At 37.3% G+C, this 16948-nt stretch overlaps 3 protein-coding genes across 5 annotated transcripts; 1 reads left to right on the top strand and 2 right to left on the bottom strand.

The window, feature by feature from the left end:
* Positions 1-474: 474 nt before the first annotated feature.
* Positions 475-4598, top strand: LOC111006281 (Enhancer of polycomb-like transcription factor protein). The gene is made up of 4 exons (XM_022278119.2): positions 475-2015; positions 2266-3597; positions 3813-3930; positions 4134-4598. Exons 1-4 carry the CDS (start codon positions 1254-1256, stop codon positions 4394-4396), a joined length of 2475 nt encoding a protein of 824 aa, XP_022133811.1. The 5' UTR covers positions 475-1253; the 3' UTR covers positions 4397-4598.
* Positions 4599-4677: 79 nt separating this feature from the next.
* Positions 4678-10280, bottom strand: LOC111006280 (uncharacterized). Of its 3 annotated transcripts, XM_022278117.2 has the most exons (4): positions 10043-10280; positions 7598-9931; positions 5197-5507; positions 4678-5061 (listed from the first exon to the last, which is right to left on the bottom strand). In XM_022278117.2, exons 2-4 carry the CDS (start codon positions 9811-9813, stop codon positions 4739-4741), a joined length of 2850 nt encoding a protein of 949 aa, XP_022133809.1. In that variant the 5' UTR covers positions 9814-9931; positions 10043-10280; the 3' UTR covers positions 4678-4738. The 3 variants fall into 3 exon arrangements, with proteins under 3 accessions (XP_022133809.1, XP_087978620.1, XP_087978621.1); XM_088122494.1 differs by lacking the exon at positions 10043-10280 and having other exon boundaries at positions 7598-10036; XM_088122495.1 differs by lacking the exon at positions 10043-10280 and having other exon boundaries at positions 4857-5107; positions 7598-10036.
* A 1098-nt stretch (positions 10281-11378) lies between these two features.
* On the bottom strand, positions 11379-14530 carry LOC111006190 (mogroside IIIx synthase-like). Its single transcript, XM_022277967.1, has 4 exons — positions 14030-14530; positions 13378-13637; positions 12420-12962; positions 11379-11653 (listed from the first exon to the last, which is right to left on the bottom strand). Exons 1-4 carry the CDS (start codon positions 14454-14456, stop codon positions 11531-11533), a joined length of 1353 nt encoding a protein of 450 aa, XP_022133659.1. The 5' UTR covers positions 14457-14530; the 3' UTR covers positions 11379-11530.
* Between the last annotated feature and the right edge of the window lie 2418 nt (positions 14531-16948).

Raw genomic sequence — 16948 nt, forward strand, 5'->3', positions numbered from 1 at the left:
ATCGTGTTTTTGGATAGAATTTTAATTGAAAGTTAATCACGTTACAATTTTATCCTTGCAATCAATTAAATGGAAGAAATCAAAGGAAGAAATAACAGAGAGAGAGATTTAGGAAAAGAAAATGTTTGAATTTTACGACTAATTTAAGCTTGAATTTAAATTTCTACAAGGACTATAAGAAAATGTCACGAATTTTTTATTTCCTCAACATTCAACAATATGCCGTGGAGTATGGATTATAAAATGTATCATAAATATGGGTTAAACCACGCTTTTTCTCATCTTCGACTTTATCAAAATATTTTGACTTCGGAAGGAATAAAATATTATTATTTTTTTAATCATATTCCAGCTGTCGTTCAACTACGTGGCCACGTCGGGACCTATTTTGGTAATTTCCTCCAAATTCGCGAACTCCAAAATATCAAACCCGCCCTTTATTTCCCACTCCTTGAAATTTGTAAAAAGAATTAAAAAAAAAAAGAAAAAAGAAAAAAGGAAAAGAAACCCTAGAAGCTGAAGCGGAAACGCCCCCTCCCTGTTTCTAAAATTTTCTCTTCGAACCTAGAAAGAATCTGACCGTCGATCTCTTTAACCAACGGCTCCCGTCAGTCGGCGACCGCTTTTTCCCCTTCTTTCCGCCCCCACTTTCAGTGGTTTTTATCATAAACCCTAGCCGTCTTCTCTCTCTCTTCTGCTCTGTCAGTTTGCATGAAACTCTCTCACTCGCAGCGATTCTCGATCATTCTTTCGGATCCAATCTCTGAAGTTTCTTTTTGGGTTCTCCATCGTTCTCTTTTTCTTACATCTTTTTTCGGGTTTTTCATGGCCTCCGTAAATGGATCTTTGAGGATTTTGTTTTTCCTTTTTTCTTGTGTTTTCGTCTAGATTATTGCGGCGAAAGTGTGCGATTCGCTGATGGTTTTTGTTTCTCTTACTGCTGCATGTCCCTGTTTGTTTCTGTTCTTTGATTTTAAGTTTTCCCCCTCGAATTCTTTGGCGCCAAGTTTCCGTTTCGAGTTCGGCTTAGATTGCGTTTGAAGATTCCGGGTCGTCGTGTAGACAGACACTGGTTTCTCACTTCCATCATTCCTGATTATGGATGCGTGTTGAGTTCTGGCGGTTCTACTCCAAGGCCGCCGGGTCCGATACCGGTCCGAGTTAGGTGCTGAGTCAATTCGGAGAGCGACTCGGTGAGTCGGGGACAGAAGGTCGAGTGTCGAGTGGTGCCAATTCTTCATAACCGTACGGCAATGCCGTCGGTGGGGATGAGAAGGACGAGAGTTTTCGGTGTGGTAAAGGGTGTAGATGGAGCTAGAGTTTTGAGGTCTGGAAGGCGTCTATGGCCCGAATCGGGTGAGGTGAAGCTTAAGAAATCCAAAGATGCCAGTGACTGGTACCCTGTTATTGAGAACAGAGGAAATGGGGGTGGAAGTGGCCAGGTTAGGCTCCATGGTAAGTGGACTCAAGTTCGTAATGTCAACCCGAAGCGGGTTGTCGTCGTTGACATTCATGAGGAGGATGATACTTGCGTAGCTGATGTGCCTAAACCTGTAAAAGTTGTTGCTAGGAATGGTGGTGATGGTGAGTCTGGGGTTGTGGATAGGATGTTTGGGAAAGTGTACAGAAGAAAGAGGAAGAGGGGTCTTTCAGAGAATCGCGTTATTTTCGATGAAACGGAGGGAGAGAATGGTTTGGCAGGAGATAGAATGTTTGGACTCCGTTTCATTAGAAGACAGAGAACGAGGAAGACTAACGATGGAAATTGGGAGCCTACTGCAGGTGGTCGTTTTAGAGTGCACTTTTCTAGGCAAAGTACTTTGCAGCTGACCCGGGATCGGGTTCTAACTATTTTTTCTGGGAGTAGTCATGATGGTGGCTGTTTCTCAGATTTTATGCTCTCGATTCTTAGACACCTGAAGAGTCCACTGCTGAGGGTGGCTAAGCTTTCTGAATTTTTGTTATCCGATCCAATCTGTGGAGTTTTTGCTTCAAAGGGAATTCGGTTCTTGCAGGTATTACCTTCTTACTGCCGTTTGTGTTCTGATGCAATTGTTGGGCTTTTTTTTCTTTTTTCTTTGGATGAAATGTTAGGCTTCAATATAATTGGGCAGCAATGAAGTTTTATATCATAAGGTTATCTTCTGGTGATTAAGTTATCTTGTTTCTTGATCCGAACAAATTCCGTCCTTTTTTGTTCCTGGGACCTTTTTTTTTTGTCTGTCTAAGCATTTCTCTGTTTTTATCTTACCCTCTGTCTTTCAGGGTTATCCTCCTACTGGAAGCTCTGGCATTTGTGTGATTTTTGGGGCCACGCAGTCTATGCCAATGTTCCATTTAGATTTTTCCGCCATTCCTCTCTATTTTATGTACTTGCATTCAAGGATGTTTCTTAGAGCAACTTGGATTCAGGCTCGTCTTGTATATAATAACAAGCAGTTAGATGTAGATATGAGTAGTGATAGTGAAGAAGACAGCATTGAAGAGCAACATGTTCCCAGTCCTCCTGGAAGAAGTTCTTTGGAGTGCAAAACCGTGACATTTGCAGTAGATCATCCTAAGAGCCGACCCATTTTACATCCATCTGTTAGAGCTTCAAGGTTAGGTGGTCGGAACATGCAATACAGAAACAGTTTCAGTTCTCGTGGTGTGCGTAAAAGGAGGAGTTCGCTGAGGATGAGGAGGCCTAGAAACTCTTCTCTTGCTGCTATGCAAAAAGCATCAGAATCAGTTCATGATACCAAACGCAGTGTATCCTTTTCTTCTGCAGCATCTTATAACAAGAACAAGTACTTAGCCCTGAGAGATTCTGCTGGGCGCATCAGAGAAGGGAGTTCTACTGCATTGAGATCAGCAATGGTTGTTGACCCATCATGCTGCAATGCAAATATATTAATTGTGGAATCTGATAAATGTTTGAGAGAAGAGGGAGCCAATATTGTGTTAGAGTTTTCTGCATCGTGTGAATGGCTTCTAGTGGTCAAGAAAGATGGTTCAGCTAGATACACCCACAAAGCAGAAAAAGTTATGAAGCCCTCTTCTTGCAATCGTTTTACGCATGCAATAATTTGGTCCACGGATAGTGGTTGGAAGCTAGAGTTTCCAAATCGAAGGGATTGGTTTATTTTCAAGGATCTCTACAAGAAATGTTCTGATCGCAATATCCCATGTTCTACTGCTAAAGCTATTCCTGTGCCCAGGGTGTGTGAAGTTCCAGGTTATGTGGATAGTAGTTGTGCTTCTTTTCAAAGGCCAGATATGTACATCTCTATACATGATGATGAGGTATTTAGAGCCTTGGCAAAGACAACCGCAAACTATGACATGGACTCTGACGACGAGGAATGGTTAAGCAAGTCTAACGACGAGCTTATTGTGACAGACAAGCATCAAGAATGTATTTCAGTGGATAACTTTGAGTTGATGATCGATGCCTTTGAGAAGGGACTTTATTGTAATCCTGATGCCTTCCCTGATGAGAAAGCTCCTGCTGAAATATGCACGCATCTTGGTAACCGTCAAATGGTTGAGTCTGTATTTACTTATTGGATGAAGAAACGAAGACAGAAGAAATCATCCTTGGTTAGGGTTTTCCAGGTACTATTTTTTGTTCTTCCTTAAAAACTTTATTTGGGTGTGAGTCAACTCTTAAGACTTGCATGTTTTTTGCATTCCAAGAGGATACTTACCTTTTTTTATATTCAAACTATTTTTTAGTGTTTACTGAAGAAGCATAATATTTAGCTCGACCTAAGTTAAGTTGTTGAGGGTGGCAGTTCATGTGAACCATTTGGATGATCTTTTTCTTCCAGGCTCATCAGGCTAAGAGGAAACCTCTGGTGGTCCCTAAACCTATCATGCGAAGAAGGAGATCATTCAAAAGAAAGCCTAGCCAAATTGGGAGAGCTACACACTCAAATCTTTTGGAAGGTATAACACTTTGGTAGCAAGTTTTTCTTTAAAAGAAAATGATAGATGGTTGTATGTACCTATGAAGTAGCTCAATAAGTGACATTTGATACATGATAGGTTATAGATTTGAATCTCCACTAGTTGTGATGTGATGTAAAATTCTGAGTTTTGTGCTGGTTGGAGTGTACAATCTCTAACGATTCTAAGTCGGGGTTGTGCAGCCATAGTTTTGAGGCGAGATGCTGAGGAGGACCAGAATGCCGTGGCAAAATACCAAGAAGCGAAGGCAACGGCGGAGAAAGCCTTTGAATGTGCTGTGGGGAAGCGGCAGAGGGCACAGTTGCTGTTGGAGAATGCAGATTTGGCAGCTTACAAAGCCATGATGGCACTGAGGATTGCCGAAGCAATTCAAGCATCAGAAATATTGCCGGATGCCGAAGCTGAATCTGAAGCTGCTGCTGCTGCATCTTTTTTTCTCGAGTGATTTTGTTTTCGGGAAGTGGCGGGATTCATTCACGGCTGTTTTCTTTTGAGAGTCCCCAATTGTTTTAATTATTATTGTATAGTATTTCATTAATGTGTACATTCTATTTTGTATGATTAGAATCTCTCACACCCATAATGTACAATGAGACGTCCTAATTCTTCCTAGGTTCAAAAATATACGACTTAAGTTAGTATATCAATATGCTTCCCTACTCCCTGTATTACCTTTTTTCATCCAAATCAAATCATAAATGATAAAATCAAGCATAATAACAAGAATTTGTGAGTAAAAAGAACTTCATTATTCCATGTCTGCTGTTAGCTTTGTAGAAAGAGCGTTTTACAACTCCAAAATTTCCTTTTTGCTCTTTATGGTACTTAACTTCCTTACATTGAATTCTACATCATCCAAATCCTCTGAAATTCCCAAGTATCCATAAAGCATTCTCTCTTCAGTCTTGTCTCCCTCCATTTCTGCTCCCCCATTTCTGCACTTTGCCACCTCGAAATTCACTCTTCCATGTCTCCTTTCAGAAAAGAATTTATGGAGTCTTTCTGCATCTGTCAAACCAGAAAACATGGCCAGGAACTTCAACACCATCACACTTTGATCTGCAGGACTCCCCAAAGTTATTTTCACTCTCCCCTTCAGCAAATTCTTACCTGTGAACAACAAAACGATTCGTACACCGCATGCAGGTTACTATAGCTAGAAACATTAGACATGCCATGAGATATTAGTGAACATTCGTCAGATCCTATTAAACATGATAATGTGAGAATAAAACTGTCACTTACTTCTTAAGAAAGTCTCGAGTGCTTCGATCGTTACAACTCTCCACCTATCGGGGTTGCTGTGCGACAGAGAGATGTTGCGGATGATAATAACTGGAGGCCAGATGATAAGATCTTCCTTCTGAACCACAGCTTCTTCCTTGGGCAACACCTCGGGAACCCATGTTACAGTGTCTTGGGGCATGGCACTATTCCACCCCATCAAAACGCATATGGCTTTGGCAAGACCTAAATGCTGAGCCCTCAACCCAGTCCTGTGGGACATGTAAGCATGCTTTACCAGGCGTTTAGTATCCAAAAATTCCTTTGAGGAGCTGCAATGGCAGGGATAGGCAATATAAAGCTAGAATTAGCGATTGAAAGTTAATAAAAACAACATTTCTCCTCGCGAACAGCACGTCTACAAAAGGTGCTAGAATTAAAACAAGACAATAAGCAAACAGCAACTGTGAATACCAATTCAAAGAACTATAAAAATCACCATCATAAAGAAAAAAAAATCATAATCACAAATTTAGCAAATTAACATTTAGAAGTCCCAGGAATCTCAAACTTGAAGAAGTAAACCCCGTGACTTCATATTCATAATAACAGAAATCCTCGACCTTTTGACATTTACCCATGGAGCCGATACTGGAGATCACAAGTTGTTCTTGCAACACTTGGTAGTCAACAAACTTCTGAGAAAATAAATACCAAGGGATGTGATCGATCTTAAGCTTTTGACCTATTTAGCTACATCCATGGACGCTTAACCACCATGTCTCTATAAAATATTGAGGCTTCAGTTTCTGGCATTATAATCATAGCTTTAGATTCACAACACTATCATGAAAGCTGGTAAAACTTTATTAACCTCGTTAGCTTTTCGAAGACCCCGCAGGGGATTTGTGAGTTCTTTTCATTTTTTGGACAAAAAACTGCTTCCATTGCAAAAATGAAAAGTACACAAGTGGGGTCAAAACAGAAGCCCTCTAGCCAAAAGTAACAAAATACTCTAATATAGGAAACAGAGGACGGACCACAGCAAGAAGTTCTCCTAATTATCCTCCCACCATTCAATACCATCAAATCTCTTCTTCAATGGTTCATCTTCATTTTGTACCGTCCATACACTTTAAAGTCCATACACTACAGGGAAATCTATTCATTAGATGACGTCTTATACTGGGTAACTTCTAAACCAATCGTTCAAATGGTCAATTCTACTTTTAAAGTTCCATCCTTGTTGACTAAAAGAAAAGTTGAACCATTGGAAAATAACTACCGAGTAATCCAATCATGCTGTTAATTAAGGATGGTCACTTTACAGCACAATTTTACCAATCTTCACTGACATACGTGATACTACTATATCAAATTAAATGCATGTCAATGAATGACCATAATATGTAAAGAAGCTACTGAAAAGCAGCAATGGAGATCATATGCGTCGCTGAAGGTCCAAGCCAATATATCTTCTCCTAAATTCTGCAACATGAGCTAGAAAATTAATAACATTTCTGAACGCGAAGTTCTGGCACAGTGATAAATATCAAAGAAAACCCAAATCTTCACGTGAAACTAAAGCTTGCTAAGGTGGAAAACTGGCCATAAATCTACTCGTGAGATTGGTTATATCATGAGACAAAAAGCAAACCAAACCCTCTAGACCGGATCTCTCTACAATGAGCTATACTGCTCTGATAATTCTAAAATGGTTGAGCATGGACAATGGGTAGTCCACCCACCAAGGTACCTTCCAGACCCCCAGTGATATCCTCTGATTATCTTTATAATGTCTGTCCAAAGAAATTCTCTACTATCCTGAAGTCCTCCACATTGACATGCACTTCATAGAATATGTTCACTAGTATAAAAGTGCACGAAGAAACTTGTAAAGCTTAATCAGAACACCCATATCTTTCTCCAGTAGTTTGCCGTTATTAACATAATTGTGCATTTCACAGGATACATTCACTACAATTGGAAAAGTGACCAACGTAAATACAATCTCAAAGCTTACTCCGAACAACTCCCAGTTTCTGAACTCCATTAAACTAGGTATATGGCCAGTCATCATTCTCAAACGACATCATTGAAGCCACTATCATGACTCCAGAGATTCACACCTTGCTGCAGTGAAAGGGAACCCTCTAAAGCTCCAAGATTATGTACCTCCCTCCATCCCCCCCTTCCCAACCCAAAAAGATAATAAATAAAATAATATGATGGTCCATACAAAATAATGGAAGCACGGCGACTATACAATGGGAATCTTATAATCCAAAGAAACCTACGGAAGAAAACCTAGAAGGTTTCTTATAATCTTACTTGAATACGTTGCACAATAGCAATTAGGAAACCCCTGAGTCAATTTATGAAACGAAGTCTCCACGATTAGGAAATAGGGAAGAAGACAGACCTTATGCCACATACGATGCAATATAAACTACCAGCATTTCCTTGCTCCTTGTACTTTTTCCTGACAGTAGGCTTCATATTCAGCTTTTTGGAGCACTTCAGAAATGCCTCATGAACCATTTGTTTGAACTCTTCAGAATCCTCAGGTGGTTCAGACTCTGTAGGTTTTATGAAATCATCTGACAGGCCATCGTCGTTTACATGAACATAATCGTTATCTTCTTCAGTATTTTTCCAAATTTTAAGCGGTCTATGAAGACTATTTCTGAGATCAACATTTTGTGACTTGATCCAGCTTGAAGGACCATGTCTTCTGTTGCCCTTCATATATTTAGGACCATTTTTGAATTTCTGTGCATGGTCTAAATACCTTTCACATGAAAATGAATCATCAGAAGCATGGAAATTATGACGATCGTATTTCTTATTCGACTTCCTGTATTTGCCATGGTCAAATCCTGCTTTCCTGGATGTATATCTGTGACTGGTATCATCATCCATCCACGCTTCACCACTATCATACATATCCACAACCTTGTCGGGTGTGTATTCACATGGCATACTTATTCTATGATCAAGTAAATTCATATCTTCCTCGAAATAATTTCTTTTTGGCATCTGATCCCTCAACTTATAAGCGGAAACACCCTCTGTCATTCTCTGCACTCTTTCAGAATTTCTATAAGTTTCTCCATCACACTTAGACATGGAAGATCTATGCAACCTCTCTTTCAAATAATGTGAACCTACTTCTCTTTCAGAGCCATAATCTGATCTTTCATGCAATTTTTTACTATACTCAGAAGGGTTGATGTCCGAAACTTCATAATCTTGAGTTACTCTCCTTCCCACTTCAACATGGATGGATCCAGTACTTGCATATTCACAGTCATGGTTTATTGTTTTTGAGGTTAGTCCTATATCAGGGTAATCTAAAACTCTCTGTTCTCTAAGACTATAACGGTTAAGTGCTATTCCAGTACTATGATTTGCAAACAAGTTCTCAGGATTTTGTAATTTCAGCGAACTGGAGTTTGCAACTTTTGGTCTTGAAAAGTCTCCAAGATCAGACACAATTGCTCTACCATAATCAATATAATCATGTGTTTGATTAATTTTCTGCATCACTCGAGATGGATCTTCATTTGAATCATTAACTGTTCCCTCAGGTTTAGAATAAAAATAGCTCATATGCTCCCTCATAGGACTATTAGTACTTTGTTGATGAGGAGTAAAATTCCTTTCTCCACCAACAAGATCAATGGCTGAATCTACAAGGGTCCTTTTCCCATATGACTTAAAGTCTAAACGGTCCATAAGGTCTCCATGGCTCCTTGTTGGAAAATCATCCGAAACCTCAAAGTACTGGCCATCCTGATAAGATTCCAAAGACTTGCTTGTAAATGGCCCTGACGAAGATCTTTCATATTCTTTGGAATAAAATCCCGAGCTTGCCAAATATCCAATATTCCTTGAACTAAACCTACGGCTTTCTTCAACTTCATGGGACTCTGTGACTTGTGATTTATCTGAAACTACATGACTTCGAAATTTAAGTCTTTCATCATCAAGACTTCGCACATCCAAACTCTGAGAAGATGGTAAGAAGTCTTTGTAAATTGACGTGGAACCCATATTCAAAGATGAACTATATGATCCCATTGCCGTGCTCTCTTCCATAGCCAAAAGTTTTTGATCCGTCATCCTTTGTCCACTGCCAACCGACCATCTCCCTTCAATAGTTTCTTTATCTTTCCTAATTCTCAAATCATCATGCCTATACCGAAGGTCATGCTCATAATCTAAAACTTCATCACCAGCATGAAATTTCCTTGGCTCAGGTACCACACGCGTCTGCTGCAAATCCGAAAGCTGCCTGTGATCATTCTGATGGTACAGTTCCTCAAAGTTAGGTTTTTTCCTCGCCTGGCCATAAGAATGTGACCTTGAGTCGACGTTATTGTTCCTTCCAGTTCTGAGATGCCAATCCTCGTCCCTCCTTTCAATGGTGTCGACCCTCTGACCCAAACCCACTTCGCGTCGGGAAGCACCAACTCTGTGAGGGCTCAAACTCCTCCTTAGACGCGGAGACCGATCCAGTGCCTCTCGACGGGTCTTCCCATATCGATCATGATCCAGATGAAGCCGATCCTGAGCGTGTAGTTTCATACTTTCCGACTCTCTAACATAGTAATCATCACGCCTTCGACATTGCATCTTTAACTAATTAGTTGAAATTATTACTAACAAAGTCTGGAATAATACCCTAAAATCCTCGAATCGATTCGCACTAAATCGTCCCAATAAACAGGCAGAAACTTTCAATCCCCATGACCTAAAAGTAAAACACCCAGTCGGAATATCGAACCAGAATATGGTATGGATTGCAATAAAAATCCAACGAAAATCCGAGACAAGGATTATCAAACTGGGAAATTTTTCAAACCTTCTGGGTCTCTGATCCTCCTTCGCTTAAGCCTGCCGGATGACCGGATTCTTGCATCCGTTACCGAAATTCACAAATCACGAGCAGAGAGTTTGTTCGCAACGGAGTTTTGTTTCAGTTCCGGCTTCTGAGAGAAAGTATAGAGCCGAAATCCGCACTGCAGACGACAAGAGCGAGAGAAACCGATTATTTATAGCGAATGCGAATGTTCGTCAAATTGTTTTTGGGGTTTTATTTGGTTAAATTATAATTTATAAACACAATCCCAGCATTTCTATTGGATAAGTTACCTCTTTTGCCCCTAATATTTGGACAATTAACATTCTATTATTATTATTTATTTTTATTTTTAGGACGACAATGGTAAATATTGGGATCAAATTTCCAACCTCAGATAAAAGAGTGTCGTGCGTAGCTCCGCACAACAAGCATAGTTAAGTGGCTAAAATACCTACCATATTTATCTTAAAGTTAAAAGTTTAATTCCCCATTAGTTAAATCTATAAATATTTGTATTTGTAGTTTTTTTTTTTAAACAAGTGTGAGGTAGATATTTGAATATTTGATGTCGAAGTATTTATTAGTTTTTTCTAATGAATTAGTCATAAAACTACATGAAAATAAAATAAAAAATGATTGCTCACGTGGAAAAAAAACAATTAGGAAATTGATTTGGTAAAGGTGATTTTTCAAATTTCATAGTTGTCACCTAACCTACTCGATAAAAATCTTAGTGCTAGTGCGACCCGAATAAGTAACGATAGTACATAAGATTCGATGTGTTTATGGTAGATTTTGATCTATCTTGAGAATGGTGTAGATTGGGTACGGTCGAGTTATCTGGAGCGAGATATGTAAGGAAAACCATGCATAAATAGAACAAACACTCCGACACTCAAGTCCATAAGATAACGATCCAAGGTCTAAAGACGAGGAATCAAGCTGCTTACCTAGATTCGGAATAATGTTCATTCCTATTTATACGATGTCAAATGGTAGCTAGATGATCCTACGTAACTGTTTTGTTAAGCTATTTGAGAGTTTATTACACATTTATAGGTAGTTTGGCGTCTTATCTTAAACTTTCCTTCAACCAACCATTGTCAAGTCATCATTAGTTGAGCTATATAAATCGATCCCATAATATTTCTGATATAAAAGTAGAAAATTAAGCTATCCGATATTTCATTAGCTTTCCACGTAACGTGTAATATTTTATCTTTCACTATGGAAGAAATAAAACAAATACAACAATAAAATAGATAAATAAATAGATGAAGTATGATCATGGTGGTACAATGTATTTTTATGAACAATTTTAGTGAAACTCTAGGAGTAAAAACGTAGCACTATGAAATTCAAAGATTAAATAGAGTTATTATCCAAAGAAAAAAAAAGGAAGAAAGAGTAATTATCCATGCGCATATATAATTTCATTCCCTTATTATTTTTTACAATAGGTTATTTAACATTTAAATAAACTTTTTTCTACACCAATTTCACCAGCTCTTCCACAACCACCTCCATTTCTTCATTGCCTTTTTTCTTCATCATCTTTGCAAGCTCCTTCGCTTTCTTCCTCATTCTCTCTCCACTTTTATCCACCACCACCTGTTAATTAATCATATAAATAAAATATTCAATTTATCATATAAATGTTACTTTGCTATTATGATATCACTAAAAGTTTGAAAAAAAAAATAGCTATTTTTCAATACAATTTAATCTCTCCATTTCTAGTTTGATTTTGATGTGATCTCTATGATTTTATGACTTTCGATTTTAATTTCATAATAGTTTAATTGAAAAGTAAATATGTGGATGTGTAAAAAAGAAAGGAAATAAGTAAATCTTTCACGTGGATAAAAAATAATTTAGGAACTATTTGGTAAAATTTAACCAAATAACTAAATTAAAATTAAACTTAAAATGTAGAAATTGAATTAGAACCTTTGGAACAGAAGATAATTTCAAACTATATAGGCCACAAACTATAAGAATCAAATTTGTAATTTAATTAATAAAAATTTAGTAATAATTTATACTTAATTACCAAAATATTCATTAACTTTGCTAAATTTAAAAAAATACTCTAAAAATTTCAATAGGACATATCTTTTATAAATGTTTAACGTAACAAATTATAGTGAACTTATATAAATTGTCTATATAATTTTTCCTTAAAAGTATTATTTTTCTAGAATTTGTTTATCTATTATCTACCCAATTTTATCATAATATCCTTGTTTCTTTAGCATCTCTTTTATTTTTATATTTAATATATGATATTTGTTTAAAGGATATTTTTAAAACGTTTACGAAAAGGTAACGGTAGTATTGAAACTTTTAAAATGGGAAAGGAAAAAAAAAAACAAACCTCTTTGATAGCTCTTGCCACCTCTCCGCGACGGAGGCTGCCACCATTGCTACCACCCCTTTCCACGATGATGCTGACATCAAGGCACTCGATCAGCCTCGCATTGAGCGGCTGGTCGAGGTGCATCGGGGCGGCGATGATTGGGACACCGAACTTAATGCTCTCGAGGACGGAGCTCCACCCGCAATGGCTGAGGAACCCGCCGGTGCTCCGGTGCCGCAAGATCTGAGTCTGCGGGGCCCACCCCTCCACCACCATTCCTCTGTCTTTGACTCTCTCTAGAAACCCTTTTGGGAGTTCTTCTTCCATGGCCTTCTTTCTCTCTCCTCCTCCAACCGCAAACCTCACCACCCATATGAAGTTCACATGGCTAAGCTCTAGCCCATACGCAATCTCTTCCATGTCTTGTTTTGATAGGTAGAACTCGCTGCCGAAGGACACGAGTATGGAAGATGATTCATCCTTTTTGTTCAACCATTCCTCGAAGGTTGATGATACGCCGTCGTCTTCTGGTTCTTCAACAAGTGGACCGACGGGAATTACCTTATCATTAAAGATTGACAATTAAAAAAAAAAAGAAAAAAGAAGTTATCTCTGTTAATTACGGTTCATCAAATATTCAATTTATTTTACAATGGATAAATTGGTGTCTAAAATACGTGTCATCCAACAATACTTGTCTATGTAAGAAAACAAATAATGCTTGAAAAATCAACAATACTTGTCATTTACGGGATTTTAATTCCCTTTGATAATATTTCCCACCCCTACGTACAATAATTATAATGCTATATTGCTTAAAAACAAAATATAATCATGATTTGAAATTTGAAAAATCAACCAAAATTAAATAAAAATAAATTTGACTTAAAAATATTCAATCAATATGAATGCTACAATTGAATCTAAACTCTTGAATAATGTAACTAATTACCTCAAAAAGAGCTATAAAATTTACCTTCTTGTGCAGCAAAGTAGAGAGAAAATCAATATATTTCCCTTCGATTTCTCTGAAAGATTTCACCAAAACGATGCCACAAGATCTCTCCCAACATCCCACAACTCTTTCCTTATCTTTCGCATCATTCACAGAAGATCCAAAGAAGTTCTTCAGCTGTCTAATCTCATATTCAGAGCAACGAATTTCAGGAAAAAGCGAGAAAAGTTCCGCGCTTTGAAACTCCAGTATGTGCAACACCGTGGCCGGCATGAGCGCACCTAGAGAATCATATAGCTAGAATGTTTGAGTAAAAGAAATATTAATGATGGATTAAAAAAAATTACTTGCATGACCAGCATTGAATATTTTTGACAAATATTAGATAAATATAAAAATAGATAATCTAAACAGTAAAACGATAGTGCGATGGTATCACATATATCATAAAGTTTGTATTCAAACCCTATACTAATCATTATATTGTTGAGTCCATAACAAGAGTTTCGGTTGTAGGAATTTATTATCGGATAAGCTCGACGTCAGTTTTGAGAAGTCAAAATTTTGACGTATTGATATAATTGTTTTCTAAAAATACCTAACATAAATTAATAAGATCTAGCTAGCTAGCAATCAGCCTTTTTTTCTTTCATCTTTCCTTCCTTATACGTACTTGTGTTGTTGAACATGACGGCCGGAATACCAGCTGCGGCAGCCTCCGCCGGCGCCCACGGCTGTAGAAAGTCGTAGATGAGCAAGTCCGGGGCGAGGCGGCGGAGGACGGCGGCGAAGGCGGGGGCGGCCGCGTCGAAGGCTCCCTTGAGCGAGAACATGAGATGCGGCGGGAGGCCGGCGGTGGTGTGGCGGTCCGGCGGGAGCTCTGGCGAGGCTGGTAAGCGGAGCTCCACCGTCTCGAGGTTCGGAGTGAGCTTCGGTTGGACGGAGCGGAGGTTTACGGCGGTGGAGCAGAAGAATACGTGGAAGTTTTTGGCGGCCAGCAATTTGGCGAGCTCAAAAAACGGTGATACGTGGCCGTGAGCCAGCCATGGGAGCATCAAAATGCTCATTCTTCTGCCATTTCTATGATCACCTAATTCCATCTTGATTTTCTTCTTTGATCTCAAAGCTGCAGATTTTTTGTTTGGAAATTATGAAATAAAATATTTAAGGATAAAGAAGGGGTGGGGGTTTATAAGGACAAAGGGGTTGGGATAATGCCTACCTTATCATAATTAGATTCGATAACAATTTCGTCGTTGTGAGGTGTCTCAAAATCCATGCTCCATATGTTCTCTATGTGTCTTTTATTCATAATCGCATATGTTCCATGTACCATGTGTTGAAACCCTAATGCCCCATGTGTCTCAATTTTAGACATTTTTAGTGTCATGTAAATCACACCACATGCTTATCCATGACCTATAAATAAGGTCAATGTGGTGCTCAGAGTTAGAATTTGTGAGAAATTAGTGGTGAGAATTTGTGAGAAATTAGTGGTCAGAATTTGTGAGAAATTAATGAGAAATTTGGCGGGAAATCAAGTTTGAAAATTGGTGGAAAATGCCATTTTGAATTTTGAATTTTCTTTATTATTTGAATTGTTTTGTTTATTTTATTTCTCCGACGTTGCCTCGTTTCGTTCCTCAATTTTACAACAAAATGTTATATATATATATGTAGTATTTATAATTTGATTTATCGATGCGACATAGATGATAGTCTATTGACTAATAACGAGAAAGAGAAGAGATCATATATTTTATTAACAGACAGTCATTTATATAATCGATATTGCGTTCCTGCCTCTAAACTCCTTCCTTGGGACACTGCTGCATTGCGTATGGGAAAGGGGACGGGTAGCCCCGACAACTCTCTCCTCAACCCACAACACAGAGTGAAATAAGGCTCGTTTCATATCGAGCACCATTTTTTTATCTCGAAAGTTGTTATGAATCTATTCGAACGTTTGGACCAATCACGATTCATCACCATCTTGTTTATGTGAAACGCACACAGATAAAAAAGATACGGAGAAGAAGCAGCCAAACTCATTCCCTTTGCTTCCTGGACCACAAGTAATGCAGTCTTTCCGATGATTCAAATAATAACATTTACCTTATAAATAAATAAGTCTAATCTTTAGAATAAGAAAGATTTTGTCTTTTTTAGTCATATAGTGTAATAATTTTAAAAGTTTATTTATTGTTTTTAATATGCTTGATTGATTTTGGTATACGGATAATATTTGAAATGTGGTAGAGATATGTTGTTGTGTCGAGTCTCACTATCTAAACCAAATATTAATTAAATTTTTTTTATAGTATTATATTTTAATTAATAAAATGAAATTATTTTTATATAGTTACTTAAATATAAAATTATAAGAACTATACCGCTTATAAAATGGAGCCAATCTCAACTTAAGATAATTTAAATTTTATCCAAAATACTGTCAAACTATATGAAATGCTAAAATTATGAAATTATTGTATATAATTAATTGTGTAATAAAATATTGCATGTATTTACACGTGCCATAGGCTACACATTACACGTGGACTGGAAGTACAGATCCACGTCCACTCCTCTCTTTCTATTTAGAGTTCAAAGTCATGTCAGTCTCGTTGAACGGATGACTTCTTCATTCAAAAAATAAAAAAAAAATTTTGTCTTCTTTGCAAAAATAAAAAATAAACCAAATTGTATTTGTTGATGTCTTAAATTTCAACTGACGATCTATATTTCTAACCATGAAAGATTCAGTGAATTAAAATGAGTAGTTTTGATGTATCTTCAATCTAAAAGATTTAAGTTAGATCGAAATTATCTCAAGATCTTCGTATGGGCGCACTTCAGGATGATTACTTTATTTCATGCAAATCGTTTACTTGTAACATATTGTTATTTGGGGTGGAATTTGTGGCATCAACTAGGGTTTGTTAATTTTTCTAATTTATTCCTTAGCAGAGTGCGAAAGATTACCTTTTGATTTATCAGAAGTAGAAGAAAAATTTAGTACGTTATCAAATCGAGTATTCAAGTACCAAATTTGGTTTATTTTATGTTGCTTCCTATCTAAATCTATTAGTTTCTTCGGTATTTGCAATAGTTCTTTATTTGGGTGGTTGGGATATCTCTATTCCATACATATTTGGTTATGAATTTTTTGAAATAAATAAAGTGTATCAAGTGATTGGAATGACAATTAGTATCTTTATTAGTACATTAGCTAAAACTTATTTGTTCTTGTTCATTTCTATAACAACAAGATGGACTTTATCCCGACTAATTAAGAATAGACCAATTATTAAATCTCGGATGGAAATTTCTTTTACCTATGTCTCTCGGTAATCTATTATTAACAACTTATTTTCAACTTTTTTTTACTGTAAAGGAATACCGATCAATTTCACTTGAATGTTCTTTGCATGCAACTCAAACAAATATGAAATTTCAAAGTTGAAGAAAATTTCATGGCTAAAGGAAAAGCTCGTGACTAAAATTCCATTAAAAACAATCTAATGACAAGGGATTTAGATAGCCTCTAATACCCATACTTAATAGGTCTAAAAAAGGGTAAAATTATTGAAAA

The sequence above is a fragment of the Momordica charantia genome (genome assembly GCF_013281855.1).
Source record: "Momordica charantia cultivar OHB3-1 chromosome 4 unlocalized genomic scaffold, Mcharantia_2.0 BLBB01000004.1, whole genome shotgun sequence".
Classification (NCBI taxonomy): domain Eukaryota; kingdom Viridiplantae; phylum Streptophyta; class Magnoliopsida; order Cucurbitales; family Cucurbitaceae; genus Momordica; species Momordica charantia.